We start from the raw sequence: 16,569 nt of genomic DNA on the forward strand, positions 1-16,569 counted from the left end.
TTAGCTTATTAAGATAAGACACAATCCCTGTCCTCAAAGAAGCCTGGTGGAGAAGAATAAAGGTAAATAAGTACAACTTAATAAACTCTGAGAAGTTCTATAACAGGAATATACACTAAGTGCTAGGAAAATGCTGCCTGGGGTGTCAGATAAAGCTTCAGAGAGAAGGTGACTTCAGAAGTATCCAGAAGAACACGAGAAATTAAGTAGCAGAGGGAAGAAATTAGAACCAGGGCACCATAAATGCACAAAAAAGTCTCCAACTATACAGGCCCAAAAGGGTCACTCCTAATGGGCAGAGCACAGAGGATTTTAGGACAGTGAAAATAGCCTGTGTGACACTATAATGAAAGATACCTACCGTCAGTCTACATTTGTCAAAACCCATAGAATGCAGAACACCAAGAGTGAGCCCTAATGTGAACTATGGATTTAAAAAAATTTAAAATTGGGAGGGAGGCAAGGGTAGGGAGTTTCAGGGGGTCAATGAGGAAAAGGGGGGCATCTATAATATTTTCAACAATCTCAAGATAATTTTTTAAATTAAAATTAAACAAAGGTAATTCCTAGAGTGGCACAGAGAGAGTAAAACGAAAGGAGATTGAAATAGGTGGTAGTGGAATTATGAAAAGTATGCAATGCCATGCTGCAAAGTACAGACTTGGGCAGGCAGCGCATTAGAAAGAAGACACCACTGGACGCAGCATGAACGATGGATGGCCTGGCAGTTCATGTCCAGGTGAGCAATGAGGACAAACCCCAGAGCAGCAGGACGGCCAAGAGCGAACCAATTCAAGAGAGATTAGGAACAGAACTGAGAGGAATCTGAACTGAATGGAGACAGGGAGAAAAAAGCTTCAGGGTAGACGGTTTCTGGTTTAGGTCATAAAAATAAAGGAGGAGAAGGATGGTTTTGGGGCTGAGATGATGAGTTCATTCACTGTGAACCTGTTGAGATGAGGAGTCTAGGAAACATGTATATAAATCTGCCCAGCGGCAATTTGAAGGCAGTTTTTCTAGTTTCTAGAAACGGGGACGGATGTGTAGAGGCAGAGGAGGATGGGAGAGAGAGAGAACCGGAAAGTTTACAGTCATCGCCCCCTATCTTTCTAAGAGGGCCACTGGGGTGATCAAGTTGAAAGAATGGCTCTGTGTGTATGGGGTAAACCGGGAAGAGTTACACACACCGGAAAACACAAAACCAACAAAAACTGGAGCTGAGAGAGTAAAAATCAGTTCCGGCCGAGAGAGAGAAAACAGCCCTGTTATTACAGGCTGGGAGGACGCCACAGATAAAGCCAGCTGCAAGGCTAACCGTGCGTGCCTCCCTCACGGCCTGGCAGCAGCTGTAAAATGCCAGACCACCCTCTTTCAGGGGCTACTGCTTTGCTGCCAGTGCTGCCCTCTGACCTGAGTGCCTCGTCTCACCCCCTAAATAAAGACTACTGGTGACACTCAATTGCTAAGCTGCCCTGGGCTCTTGACAGCACCAATCCCAAATGAATCCCTTGCTTCTTCTAATCCGACCTGACAAGGCCCCCAACCAAGAAGGGATCCCTGCTGTAACCAGTTTGGCTCAGTGGATAGAGTGTAGGTCTGCAGACTCAAGGGTCCCAGGTTCAATCCCTGTCAAGCGCATGTATCTAGGTTGCGGGCACATCCCCAGTGTGTGTGTGTGAGGGGGTGTGGGGGTGCAGGAGACAGCCGATTGATGTTTCTGTCTCATCGATGTCTCTAACTCTGTCCCCCTCTCCCTTACTCTCTGTAAAAGTCAATAAAATATATTTAAAAAAAAAAAAAGAAAGAAAGGAAGAAAGGAAAGAAAGGAAAGAAAGGAAAGAAAGGAAAGAAAGGAAAGAAAGGAAAGAAAGGAAAGAAAGAAAGAAAGAAAGAAAGAAAGAAAGAAAGAAAGAAAGAAAGAAAGAAAGAAAAGAACAGATCCTTGCTCCCTGGCCCTCCTCAGCATCAGTGGGCACTGCCCGGAGCAGCAAGGACGGCCGCTTCCCTCTGTGAGTGCCCTCCCTCCCCGCATGGAGTCAGTATTTCAGACTTTGTCGGCGGACAGGTATATCCCTGGCAGTCTTGGGCCGATTAGACTTTCACAATAGCATTACTCAAAAAATTAAAAAATAAATACAAAGATTCACCACTGTCTCTCAACTACTACAACTAACAGATGTAAATCAATATGCAGCTGTCAGAGGAATCAGGATGTCCTGCCTCCTGCTCACCTCTCACCGGGGATGTGCCCGCAATCAATGTACACGCCCCTGACCAAAATCGAACCTGGGACCTTTCAGTCCACAGACTGACGCTCTATCCATTGAGCAAAACTGGCCCTGGCGGAAGACCACATATTACTGAGCCCTGGTCTGTGTCAGAAAAGGCGCACGCACAAGGAGGCCTTCAGAATCTCAGCCACACCATTTGTGAGATAATGTTCAGACTCTGCTTTTTCGTTTTGTTATTTATTCATTTCATTTCTTTAACAAATATTTATTAAACACTGCACAAGCCAGCACTGCACTGGGTACTGGAAAGAGAAGATAAGCTTGCTAAGTAGGCGAGGGGGAGAGAAGCAGTTTAAAGGGAGAAAGGAATCTAAACAAAAACTGATGCAATTAAGCACGCAAGGTGTAAAGCTGCATTTAATTCAGGAAAACAGGAACAGAGTGGATGGGGAATGCAGATAGGACTGGAGAAAGGGCCAGGGAGAGGGAATGAGTGGGGGCAGGGGAGGAGTTTAAGGAGTGAGGAGGCACACAGAGGTGAGACTGGAGGGAGAAAACAAAATACAGAGGTGGCTGGAATTGCCAACAAAAGAGGCCAGAACACAGATATTTTCGCATTTGATAACAGGACTTCAAACACATTTGGTGTGCCATGGACATAAATCAAGATGCACACTTGTTTATGGGTACAGGACAAAACGGGAACATGCAACGTCTGTAGATAATTTTCCCATCAGAAGGAAATTCAAACATACAGTATAAAATCATCACATAGCTATAAAAACAGATTTTAAAAAGATCATATCCTCAAATAGGAATATCGTCCAGGTCCCATATTTCAAAACTATTGATTCTTTTTCTTTTAACTACCCTAAGTAATACAGTAATAACATCTGACAGCCACTTAGGCTCAAGGTTGCAAAAAAGCTTAAAACACTGGCTTCCTATGTTCTTTATTGCTCCACGAAGGCTATTTCATTCAATTATAATGACATTTCAATTTGGAATACAGAGCTGCCTCTCCCTTTAAATGTTAAATTGACTTGTTTTGGTACAGAAAGCATCCAGTATGCTCTATTACATACAGGATTAAAAAGGGAGCTCTTGCAATATTCATATCTTAATACTTTAGTAACAACAGAAACTATTTCAGAATCTATCATTCTTCTTAAACTATAATTTGCTTTTTTTTTTTTAAAAAAAGAGTACTTCCATACTCTTTATTCAGAGCCCTATCAAAAGCTCCCTATGAACTGACTTTCTTAAATATACATTTATCTGGTCTACATAATTTACATGATAACAAAACATAAACAGAAAAGCCAAAAGGTTAGCGCTTCAACTAAGCCTGCATGGGGTAGGTATTCAATGATGATGAAACAGAAAATCGTAATTAACTCCAGGATACTTCAAAATAAAGACAGAAGAGGACAAATGCCTCATGAAAATGTCCACAGACCTCTCCCATCTGCAACCGAGTGAATAAGCTATTTTTGGTACTTACTTCTCCTACACCCTCTTTAAAACACAAAGACTAATTGATATAAAATTTTCGGTAATGATATGTAACTGAGAAAAATCAAATGAGTCGAGATAAATACCTGATCATTAAAGAGTAAGCGTCCAAATAGCTGTTTGGCTTCCTCCAGGCTTCCCTCCAAGTAAACAGCTCCTAGATAAAAGGAAGAGAATGCCCACAGGAAGGCTGCATTAATATTCGCAGAAAATTACATAGCTCTATAAAAAGCAAAAAGGCAAGCCAGAACCCACTCACAGAAATAACCGACAAGATCAGAAGCCATTGCTTAAACGTAGCATTTTTCCGCTTTTGGCTATGCTTTGTGTTAAAAATGAGACTGAAATACAAAATTCAACTGACTAAAATCTAAATCTAATATTGTAACTAAAAGAAGACAAATATGAACTGTCATAAAAGGTGCATACAAAAACTTGACTTTACAAAAATGTTGTTTTATTTTCTATATTAATAGTTTTGGTTTCAGACCACAGATAAAACCTGAGTTCAGATCAATGCAAATAAAAACCAGGACAACCTCTATCTTTAATTTAAAATAATTATCTAAAATATTTTAAATAATTAAGCATTGTACAAACATTTACCATTAATCATTACCAGGAAGTACTACAGTAACATTTTAATTGCGCATCAAATAACTCTGGATAGGGTAGCCACATTCTTAAAATCATACTTTCATATCTGTCCTCAGAAAGGCCATTTTCCATGTAAAATACTGAGGCACTTAGTCATTAGAGTTTTTGATGACTGAATACATTAATTAGCTATTGATATTTACAGTAATAACAACAATAACAGTAATGATCCTAGTGACAGACCAGATCCTGCAAGATCTCTGATCTCAGGGGGATGACAAGGAGCAGAAAAGACGGGCTTGGATTTAAGTGACTCCACTGCTAGGCAAACAGATCTGGACTGAAACCAGCAATTGTGGAGACCTGAGATTGTCTCTATTTATATTTTAACCATTGATTTTAAATCAGTACTAGACGTACTCTCTCCGTCTTCCCCTAACTGGAAGTGTACAGTGTATGAACACCAAATTTGCCGGAATAACAAAACATGCTTTTAGCCTGTTGAAAAGAAAATCTCCAGGCCATTAGAGAGTACGATTCCTAATAACTGTCTTGTTTTGAGAATAGATGTTTATGGGGAAGGGTTTGGGGGCACTTCTGCCCTGGGCACTGCACAAACCATTTTCACACGCTTATCTACACTTCCATGGGAGCCTCAGTAGAGGGTGTTACAAAAAAAGGGGAACATGTGTAATACTTTCAACAAGAATGATAAATTTTAAAAAAAGAATTACAGGATTTAGGCTCATAGGAGGTGATCTGGGGTAGGGTGATGGCAAGTTTGCTGTGGACTGGATGCTGCCAGGAATGGCTATTAAGATCTGTAAAATAACTGTGAGATAAGTAATACTATCTCCACGTCATAGATGAGGAAACTGGAGCTCAAAAAGATTCAGTAACTTGGTGAAGATACAAAGGTGGAAAATGATGCAAGAAGAACTTGAACCATGCCTGCCTGGTTCTGGAGCCAACCATAATACTGTCAAAAATATTATGTATACAGGGAATAGTAATTCCACCCGACAAGTCCTGAAAATAGGATACATTTGTGCAAAACAAGACATAGCTGTGAAAAGACTGGATAATTATTAAACATTCCCTCGCCACCATCATCAGCACAAAACTATAAGCTTTTATATGCATTTTCAAAGGAAGAGGGCAAAATTGATAAGGCAGTACAAAGGCCTTTGAAAAATAAAACATATTCAATCATTCATCTAAACAAAAAAATCAAGGAGTTGTCAATCTACCGTAACGTTTCATTGTAAAGCATACTTGCAATCACCAGCTAATTAATGCTTCACAACTTTTCTGTAGCAATGACTGACTGACTGTACTTTGGTTACAGGAAAAAAGAAACCGAGGATATAGAGGTCTGCATCAGTCTTGCTTCAAGAGAATAAATAATAGCTGTAGAGACTCAAGCCCTGGGGTTTTAACAAATGCCATGTTTTTAAGATGTTTAAGTCCGAGAAATCTTGTAAATAGTTTAAAATGTGATCACAAACAATATTAGGGCCTCGCCAGCAACTGAGTTACTGTTTATTTATGGATGTGATTCTGAATCAAATCTGGAAAGCGATCCATCTCCATATTAATTCACTTCAATTCAACTTGGTGTGCACATCTAAGCACGTACATGACAACAGACCATCCCAGGCACCAGCAACGCAGGAAAGAAAGCATGACTGCCCCAGAGGAACCACAAAAACGACAGCACAACGAGGGGGGAGTTACACTACGGGCCTCACATGCTTTGGGAAAAAGTCATTCTGCGCCAAGTCTCCACACTAAATTGTATGTGCTCTCCAGACATTTTAGACATTCAAGAAACTGAAGTATATAAAAATAAATAAATAAATAAATAAAAAAAAAATTACCTATTAATGCTTCGAAACAATTAGCCATTGCATGTCGAAGGTCTGATTCTCTGCAAAGATCAGGTCCATGGGCATAAAGCATAAATCGATCCAGTTCAAGTTTCTATAAAATTCAAAAATGAAAAAAAGAAATAATTTGGCAAAACCAAAAGTGTAATAACTCAACATTCCTAGGGGTAAAGGTAAAAAATTAATTGGCACATGTCAGTATAGAAAGAAAACTAAGTCTACTATTCATCAGGAGTCCTTACCTATGATTCAGCTCTGACAAACCTTGACTTTTCCCCAAGCAGACTTCTATAAAACCTATTCCAAGTTCAGATCAAGTACTAGCCCAAGCTGGAATAATACTCTGCTAAAAGCCCATGGGCTCAAAATGTCCAGGGAGACACAAACCCAGCTGAAGTTAACCTCTTTGTGGTGCGTATAATGAGGCAGATTAGACTTTTATGTGGTAGAGTAAATGAGGAACCTCAGAAGACTTCAAAATGCCTTACATCTCAAATATTTTCATTTTATTTTGATAAGGATTTGGGGGTCCCTCTATCTTTGTATCTGTGTCCCCTTTATGAGGTCTCTATACTTATGTTTTTGAAGGCTCAGTGAGATCCTCTCAGCAATGGTTTGAATTTATTTTAAGGGCTCTGGGAATACTGTTTGTAATTAATTATGTTTCCCTTTTTACATCACCTTAGGAAACTATAAAGCCACATTTGTGGCCCAATCCTAGAAATTGTGTAGGACTTACGAATACATCTGTGTATATTAACTCTACCTCTAACTTCATTTTACTCTTATCCATATTTTCTCTTTACTTTGAGTTCAGTACCTACTGTTTCCATTACCATGTAATTCAATTCAATAAATACTTAATAAACAACAACATGCCATGTAATATGGAACAAGACACAAGTCAATGAATAACCTAGGACAGTATGAGTATCAGATAAAAGACTCAGATTTTGTATATCTCAGTATATATGTAAAAATATCCATATCCATTTATATTGGAAAAAGACAGAGACAATAAAAACAACATGTATATGCTACCAGTATTTTGTACTGCTAGGAATTCATGAGTATAAAATAAACTCAAATGACAGTATTGACTACCACAAATGCAACAGCAGAAAATACCTCTCTTTTTTTTTTTAATATATATTTAATTGATTTTGTACAGAGAGGAAGGGAGAGAGATAGAGAGTTAGAAACATCAGTAAGAGATAGACATCGATCAGCTGCCTCTTGCACACCCCCTACTGGGGATATGCCCGAAACCAAGGTACATGCCCTTGACCGGAATCGAACCCGGGACCCCTTAGTCCCCAAGCCGACGCTCTATCCATTGAGCCAAACCGTTCTTGGCAGAAAATACCTCTTAAAAACATTGATCCCTAAGTAGAAGAGTTTATACCAAAATATGTAAATTTTATCTGTTTCACAACTTCACTGGGAAAACTCAATTGTTTGCCATCTCTGGAGCCTTGCTTGAGAACAGACTGCAAGCCATATTTTATATATAAACAACTATTTTGGAATCCTATGTATTTTCCAACTTCTCATAATCCCTGCTCTATATCCTTATTTTTTTTCATGCAGGCATTAGTGAAACTTTTAAAAGGAGTAATGTTCAACTTGCATGTGTTAAAATGTGTATTTGTCTGAGAGGTGACTTAGAGCTTTCACTAAATTCTCAGAGGGCAGCAATCCTCCATCAATCCCCTCCTCCCACATGGTCAAGGTCCACTGGGACAGACAGGAGAGCAAACCACCACTGCCTTCTGCAGGAGCAGACGGGTGGTGTGTGCGACGGGAATGTTGGAAGTTGGTGTGGAGGAAGATGACATCGAAATTCCTGAAGGAAAAAACTGGCCACCCCACTTTGTAAACACCCAATGTGTTACATGACTGTTTCTGTTTTCCTGATATGGCACCTTCTCATACTTTGTAAATAACCTCCCTAAAATTATTTGAAAAATAGTTATGCAATTTCATTATATCTGAAACTGGAAACAATGGAGGAAGGATGAGGATCTATTTATTAACATGTATTTCCAGAGACATTAACATGGACCAGGAAGCAGCTCGACAATTTAAGCAACTAAACACTGAAGCAGTTTTACTGAGAGTTGTGGGATTTTGTGCATTGTAAGGTTGCTAAAACCAAGTTAGCACATCTGTTGCCTATAGTTTCTCTTCGAGGCATCATTATTGCTATTCTCAGATGCCACTAAAGCTGGGCCAAAGCCTACCTGTAACCATGAGGATGAGGCTGCCTCAGAAAACACAACAATGCACTTTTGCTGCACAAAAACCAGGGGATAAAATTAACCACAATTTGAATGTAATTAATGTCTTGTCAGTCATAAAACTAGATTGGATTTTACATAGTCATTCCTATCAAATTCCATCATTGATATAAAAATGGAAGAAAACAATAAAAATTACTTAAGGCAAAAATGAAGGTATATATGTAAAATATATAAAAGCTTTTTCAGTGGATCATCAGTTGAGGATTGGAGGGGTACCATCCCCCCTGCTATAGAATAAATCCAGAATAGTGGCAGCAACAAAAACAATGACCTCCTTCTAACTCCCATGTTTGGGTGATTGTTAGGATGAACAGGCATTGTGCTGAGCTCTGTATAAACACAATGGTTAACATTCAGATGACAATGTCATGCAGTCCTCACAGCTACTCTGCATGGCAGGTGCTGATGCCACCCCCCTCGCGCAGATGAGAAAGCAGAGGCCTGGGGAAGAGAACGACTGTCCCGGGACCCGCTGCAAGAGGAAAACTCTTGTGGCCAATGCAAGTGCACAAGTTCTATTTGCTATGATCTATTATGATGAAACATGCACAGAGATAGGAACATCAACTGAGATGATGAAGTAATATGCCTGTCATGAATCTAAGTTGAAAAAAGGTTCTGGTGGATGGGAAGAGATTAACCAAAGACTTAAATGCATATACTGAGTGACCAGATTATGATGATCTCTGAACGCATAATAATCTGGCCACTCAGTGTATATCCTATATAATAAAAGGCTAATATCCAAATTGTCCCCTCGACCAGGAGTTCAACCAACAGGCAGGCCGGCCAAACTGCCCATGTCCTCGCCCCCTGGCCAGGCTGGTTGGACCCACCTGGTGAATTCATGCACCAGGCCTCGAATACACACACACACACACACACACATACACACACTGAGTGGCCAGATTATTGTGCATTCAGAGATCATAATAATCTGGCCACTCAGTGTATATGAATAACCCATGGACAATAGTGTGGTGACAGCCTGGGGCAGGGGGAGGGGTAGGCTATAAGGGGCCAATGGGGGAAGAAAGAGGGACATCTGTAATATTTTCAAGAATAAAGATAAATTTTTTTTAAAAAAAGGTTCTGTTAGTCACTCAGCTCAGTAAAGGTGGCTGGCTGGACAGCCTAAACCCTAAAATCTTAATGAGATTTGTAATTTCGGGGAATTCTCAAAGATCTGTAAAGTATCCCCTATGGATATAAATGGCCTGGAGTATTCTATTCAAAGCTATAATTCTACTTGTTAAAGTAAATTAAAAACAAATATAATACAGGAATATTACACAAGGGAACATTATTTAAAAATTTATGTCTTTTGCTCTGCTCTCATGTTTCTTTTCCCCAACTCTGTTCCTGCACATCTGTCAAAATTTTCCCCTTCTGTTATCAAGTTACCACACTGTAGAGTTTATTAGCTGCTGGAGAAACTCACAAAGGCAACCAAACTAATAAGGCTGAATCTTTAACACCCAAACAAAAAAATCCTTCCTGGTCTGCAAAATGCTAAGCCCTAACACACGCCAAAGAGGTATGGATTCAAATGCAAAACTGTGCGCGGGCTGAGGAGGAGCACGCCAGGCTCCACGCCAGGCTCAGAGGTCGGACACACCTTGGCTAGCATGGCGAGGTGTTGATTCTGGACGATGGCAGTCCGGTAAGTCGCTAACCCTCCTTCCTCCAGACTAGGAAACAAATAGTACAAGTGGACACTGCAAAAAAGAAAAGCACATAAATAAATATGCATCACACCTTTCTGTCTGTGGCTCTGAGCCACAAAGTAGGCCAGGCAAGGGATCTGCATAGGAGACACTGGCTAAATTAAACTGAACTGAAGGGTTTAACTGAAAGCCTTTGAGAGTTTAACAGAAAGCACAGTATATCTGAATGTGCTGAAACCCGAACAGCACCATTCACTCATGTTTTCACTGTTATTTCTGTTAAAAGGTTCCTCTGGAACCTGATGGCAACAAAGACCTGAACAATGTCACACATGGCTAAGAGCAAACCCACGTGACAAGCACAGCTGAGCCTAGAAACAGTACTTTTCTTGGGTTAGGCTTTGGGCAGCCCCTGAAGAGAAGCATGGGAAGCCCCGAGCAGGACAGCAGTGGAGGCATATTTTTCACAAGGATGGACAGGCATGGAACTGAGATAGGCACATGTGGCTGGTTGTGCTCTAAGAACGAGCCTACAGGGGCGGATAAAGAAATGCAGGAACTGGGAGAAGGCCACAAGGAAAACCAGTTTGGACCACAACAGCAACTGATATTTCCTAGGTCTCACACGGTGTTTGAGACCCACTAAGCTTGGTTAGCCCTACGTGTCCAGGGAAAGCAGCTTAGACAGCAGCCCCTTTGGATCAGTATATCCTTGTGGGAAAAGAAATGACCTAAAGAACAAAAATAGCTCAATATAGTTCCAAGAAAAGCATGTGTTAGCTCCCTTTAAAAGAGAAATTACGTATGAAAAAAACGAAACACACTTTCCTACCCCTACCTCCAAAATACGGACCCTAAAACACTTCTGGGGAGAAAACACACGCATCCCCAAAATCTCAACATTAAAATCACTTGTAAGCTTTACTTCCCATGAGATCAGAAAGAGTGAGAAAGGGATCCAAGACAAATCCTAGGAAATTAAATGACATTTTAAAATATCATTCCTTTCTTTACAAACTGAATATAAGCTCTGAAGCATCTAGACCACATGTGTCAAACACAAGGCCCGCGGGCCAAATCCAGCCCGCCAGGCCTTGCAATGTGGCCCACACCGCGCTGTCATCACTGCACTCCGCTGTCAGTTCATGACATTGTCAGTTTATGACTGTTCAGTAAACCATTCGGCCTGCGATTTAGGCTGGATTTTAGATTTTGGCCCCTTCTCTGATTGAGTTCGACACCCCTAATCTAGACCAAGGCCAGCTGATCTCTGTGGCTGTGGCAACTTGAACATGAACTTGACAGGACAGAGAAGCCCGCCTTCCACCTTGTAATCTTGCCCGCTGCAGCATCTGCAATGGCAAGTTCTCAGGACAGGAGGCACAGACCTGGGGCTGGCCAGCTCCACAGCAGGGACAGAACACAAGGCGTTCCAATGGCTTATTTGGCTAATTACAAAGAAGGCAATGCATCAAGCATGTTTCCTGTAAAATGCAATTAATGGGGACGAGAAGAAGAGCCGCCTTACCTGGTCAGAAACTCGACGACAGCATCACCCAGGAACTCCAAGCGCTCATTGTGATTAATCCTATGAGAAATTTTTAAAATCACTGAAAATGGGACACATTTACATTCGCTCCCTCTCCCCTCAAAGAAAGACAAGAGGATTAGCTCTTTTGATATGAGAACACTCTACCTTGTTTTGATCCCTGGGAGTGCATGCGGGTAGCAACCAATGTTCCTCTCTCATATACTACTAGTATTGTAGATCTCTCTCTCTCTCTCTCTCTCTCTCTAAAATCAATTTTTAAAAATCTAAAACAGTAGCAAATCTTTTGTTCTTCTCCCATTGCTTATCCTGTCTTAATCACCCCCATTATAAATACCAGCAAGCTCCAACATGAGATGTTTACTGAGCAGTAAACACTCCATTTGTTTTGGAGAACTGAATCAACAGAGGCATGAAATCTAGATTAACTGTAACATTTATACAGCACATCTGGTCTGAGGAATTCAAAGCACTTTATAAAACAACAGTCTCCTGTAACAGTAATTACTATAAGATACCATTTACTTCATGGGAAACCATCTTAGATTTGGGCAAAGACCAAGGGGAACTGCTAGAGTGAGAGTATGGGTAACATTGTCTCATTCCGCCTTCTAAGCCTCAAGCAGTGACTGGTAGAGTAGAGCTAGAAGGGCCTTGGTGCTCCTTTGAACCTCCCACCCAATTCAGGAATCCCTTCTATTCATCACATCTATGTACCTGGACACTTGTGGGGAAGGGGGTCACGGGCTGCTAGACCTGAGACCCACTGGAGCCATGGATCCCAGATTAAACATCTTTGGGATTTAACCGGAAGCATTTAAGTCAGTAAATCCACTCAGTGGAATTCATATATAATGAATGTGTATCGTTACTGCGTTTTACACTTACTTGTGTATAACTGATTTCAAATATACTTTGCAATGATCATTTCCTTAAAGACACAGACATTAACAAACAGTCTACAAGTGTCTCTCTGTTGGTTGGGTATATTCTTATACTTTCTGTCTAGCAATAACACTACCAATCAAATAAAAACAAAACAAAACAAGGCCGCTTGATTCTCTCCTTTTTCCCTCACCAGTCTTCTGGCCCCTCTTTCCCAAAGGTCTTACTGATAATGCATGGATTACTTAAATGTCACGCAATACCTAATCCTTCAGAGACCCTTTCCGTTGTAACATTTCATTGCAGTTTGCAGGAGTTAAATATAACTGAAATTTATGTGGCTAAGCAGTAACACTTTTTAAAAGTGTTTGTGGCATATTCTCTTGAGATGATGCCATCATAGAAGTTAATTATTTTGTAGTTTTGATAGGCAGGCAGGATTTTATCTACTAATTTTAAGTCTTCATGACTTTTTGTAAATCCTAGCTGATCCCAAATCAGATTAAGTAAAATGCTAACCAGCCACGTAAAGCTCTGCTGATGGCTCTGACCATGACCTGTCTTGATACCCCAGCTCCCCTATTACTAGCCAACAATAACCTTGGGTAAAAGTACTATCATGAATGACATTCTTTCCTTTCATACGTATTTACTGAGGCCCTGCTCTGTGCAAAACACTAGTTGCAAAAGGAAAGGAAATTTAAAAAGAGAAAAATAAAAGAGTGAGACCACAGACATTCAAAATGCTTACAGTAAGACAATCGGCCCATCACACAATTATGATACACAAGAGAACTAGAATATGCACCACAAAGCAGACGCCTGCAAGCTGTGGGCAGAAGTCCCGGGTTACAGGTCATTCCTCAGGTGGCTGGGCAATGACTGTGGCATCAGGGAGGGGAGACAGTACACTTGGCAGCACGGTAAGTACCTCAGTCTCACCGGTACGTGGTGAGCCATGAGAAGGATGTGCCCAGAAAAGTGACCTGGGGCCAAGCCATGCTGTTGGGACTTCCAGGTGGGGAGGTCCCAACTTATTCAGTGGGTGACAAGACGTCCCAGCAGAAAGCTTCCAAGCAGGCTGCTGCCACTAAGAATGAGAATCAAGCTCCAGAACCAGCAAGCTGGCTGGCTGCAGGGTGAAGGGGAACTGGCAGAGCTGGTCACCAACTGCAGGGTGGGCAGGTGGGAGGAGTGGTTTTCAAGGGGACTAGAAGTCCATTGAGAGCCCCTCCTCTCAGCCCTCTCCCCTGCCTGCCCTGCACGTCCCCCTTCCTACGGCCATCAGTGCCAAAAACAGATTTCCCAAACAACTTAACTGGCTCGCTCGCTCTCTCTTCCCTTAATTCTGAGCAGGCTCGCTTGGGAGGAGATAAAACGACTGACACTTGCAGCTTAATGGTGTTTGCTTCAAAGATATACAAACACTTCTGAGGAACAGATGCATCTCATTTTATAATAGCAAACTGAGAAACAAACCGAGGAGAGGGCAAATCACTGCAAATGAACTCAATTATTCAATGCACAGTACAAAACTGACCTGTGACCCCTAAACAGCCAGCAGAGCTACCCTTAGCCCCACAGCAGTCTTGTGTGTACATTCCGCTCTGACCTTCACTGAAGCACTTAGCAGAGGCTCCCTTATAGTAAGTGATTTATGTTTGTAGCACTCTCTACCCACGCAGGTCGCCAGGCCTCCTGGTGAGTGCAGCTTGGACTTACTTGTCTTGGAATCACCTAAAGTACCTACAAACTGCCTCCAACTCAAAAGGCACTGGCTCAGTGTCTGCTGAATTCCCTTTGGATGAAGCTTCTTAAGGACTGTTCCCAGGGCTGTGCCCACTGGGGAACGCGAGATAGCAGCATGGGAGCAGCAGCAGACCTGGCCCTGGAGGCCAGGAGGCTCTTCCTGAACCGAAACTCCAGCCAACTCTCTATCAGCAGAAAGATCACAGACAGGGCTGAAGACTCTCAGCACAAGCATTAAAGGCCACAAGTCCAAGGACAAAAGAAAGTGTTTATTCTCTGTCGATGGTATCTTTTTCAAAATGGGAAATTCAGAAAGAACACCGTTTCTCAGATATCATTCCTTTTGCCATGATAAGTAAGCATCTCTTTGTAATAGCACAAAAGAAAACATAAATCATGAGGCTTGAAAATACTACTGGTGACATAATTTACATACCAACAACTCAAGTTGGGGCAGAGGAGACAAAGATTTAAACCTGGCCTCATCAGCTAGTAGGCATCTGCTTTCATTCAATTTTGGGGGTGAATTTATACAGGTCTAGCCCACTTTCTTCCCAGGTTCTTCAGGGGCTCAAGACCACACAAAATACGAGTACTAATATATGAAAATATCTTTTAAAATCAAGAAATAAAATAAGAAAAGCTAACATTTAAACTTTCCAACCCATTATGTAAGGCCAGTATTATTCTAACAATGAAACCTGACAGAAGCAACACAGGAAATGAAAACTACAGAATTGTATTTCTTATGAATATAGACACAAGAATCCTCAACACTAACAAGCTAAATTCACTGCATACAAAGAAGACTACTATACACCATGATCAAATGGGATGTAGCCCAGGAAAGCGAAGTAATTTTAACATCCAAAAATCAATTACTAATACATCATGTGAGTAGAATAAATGGAGGGAAAAACACATGATCTCAATAAATGCAGAGAAAACATCTGACAAAATTCAACACAACATTAAGCAACTAGGAATAGAAGGGAACTTCTTAAACTTGAAAAGGGACATCTAAGAAAACCCCAAAATTAATATCAGATTCAATGATGAAAGATTGAATGCTTTCCCCTTAAGATTAGGAAAAAGAAGTAACTGCTCTCACAACTTCTATTTAATAGTAGAGGCCCAGTGCATGAAATTCATGCATGGGGGAAGGAGGAGATCCCTCAGCCCAGCCTGCACCCTCTTGCAAACCAGGACCACTGACTCCTAACTGCTGGCCTGCCTGCCTGTCTGATCACCCCTAACGGCCTCTGCCTCAACCCTCACGGCTGTGGTGTCATCCAGAAGGACGTCCAAAAGGTCCTTCAGCTGTCCAGTCTAATTAGCATATTATACTTTTATCATTATAGATTGTACTGGAGGCTCTAACCAGAGCAACAATGTTAAGAAAATAAAACAAGAGGCATTCAGACTGAAATAAAAATAAGTATCTCTATTTGTAGATATATGATCATCCTATCTAATGAAGAGGAAATATGCTAATAGACCCCCACACCGTTGCAAAGATGGTGGCACCCACAGCCAATAAGGAGGGAATATGTTAAATGACTGCCCTGCCCTCAAAGATGGCTGCACCCACAGCCAAGGAGGAAATATGCTAATTGACTGTCACACCCTCAAAGATGGCGGCGCCCACAGCCACAAGATGGCAGTGCCCAGTCCCCTCAGCCCCACCGGGGTGGCAGGTAGGCCCGACTGCTCCATGAACCTGACTCCGGAGTCCCCCAGTCTCCTCAGCCCCCACAGCCACCCAGGGCCAGCCCGAGGTGCAGGCAAGCCTCAGATGTCGACTGCCGAGCCACCCAGGACCAGCAGAGGCTCAGGTAACCAGGGCAGCTGAGGTTTGTGCTGCTGGCAGTGGTAGCAGCAGAGGTGTGTTGGGGCGTCGCCTTCCCCTGATCTCTGGGCCACCTCCTGCCCGAGGGCTCCATCCCTGAGGGCTCCCAAACTATGAGAGGGGGCAGGCCGGGCTGAGGGACCCTTCCCTTCCAATGCATGAATTTTTATGCACCAGGCCTCTAATATATATATATATATATATATATATTATATATATATAAATATTATAAGGAATACACTAAAAACCTATTAGAGCTAACAAGGAGCTCATTAAAGTTGCACGACACAAGGTCACTATATAAAAATCAGCTATTATTTCTATACACTTCCAAT

The 16,569-nt window shown here is 41.6% G+C and overlaps 1 protein-coding gene across 3 annotated transcripts in view; it reads right to left on the reverse strand.

Annotated features, from left to right (window-relative positions):
• DROSHA (drosha ribonuclease III) overlaps positions 1–16,569 on the reverse strand; it is a 101,185-nt gene that overhangs the window by 21,368 nt on the left and 63,248 nt on the right. For all 3 annotated transcript variants that reach the window (XM_084881031.1, XM_084881032.1, XM_084881030.1), the window contains 4 exons: positions 11,731–11,790; positions 10,154–10,253; positions 6,224–6,326; positions 3,833–3,903 (listed from right to left, as the gene is read on the reverse strand). In XM_084881031.1, coding sequence (XP_084737157.1) covers positions 3,833–3,903; positions 6,224–6,326; positions 10,154–10,253; positions 11,731–11,790 — 334 coding nt within the window. The remainder of the gene's footprint in view (positions 1–3,832; positions 3,904–6,223; positions 6,327–10,153; positions 10,254–11,730; positions 11,791–16,569) is intronic.

The sequence above is a fragment of the Pipistrellus hanaki genome (genome assembly GCF_964339955.1).
Source record: "Pipistrellus hanaki genome assembly, chromosome: 4".
NCBI lineage: Eukaryota > Metazoa > Chordata > Mammalia > Chiroptera > Vespertilionidae > Pipistrellus > Pipistrellus hanaki.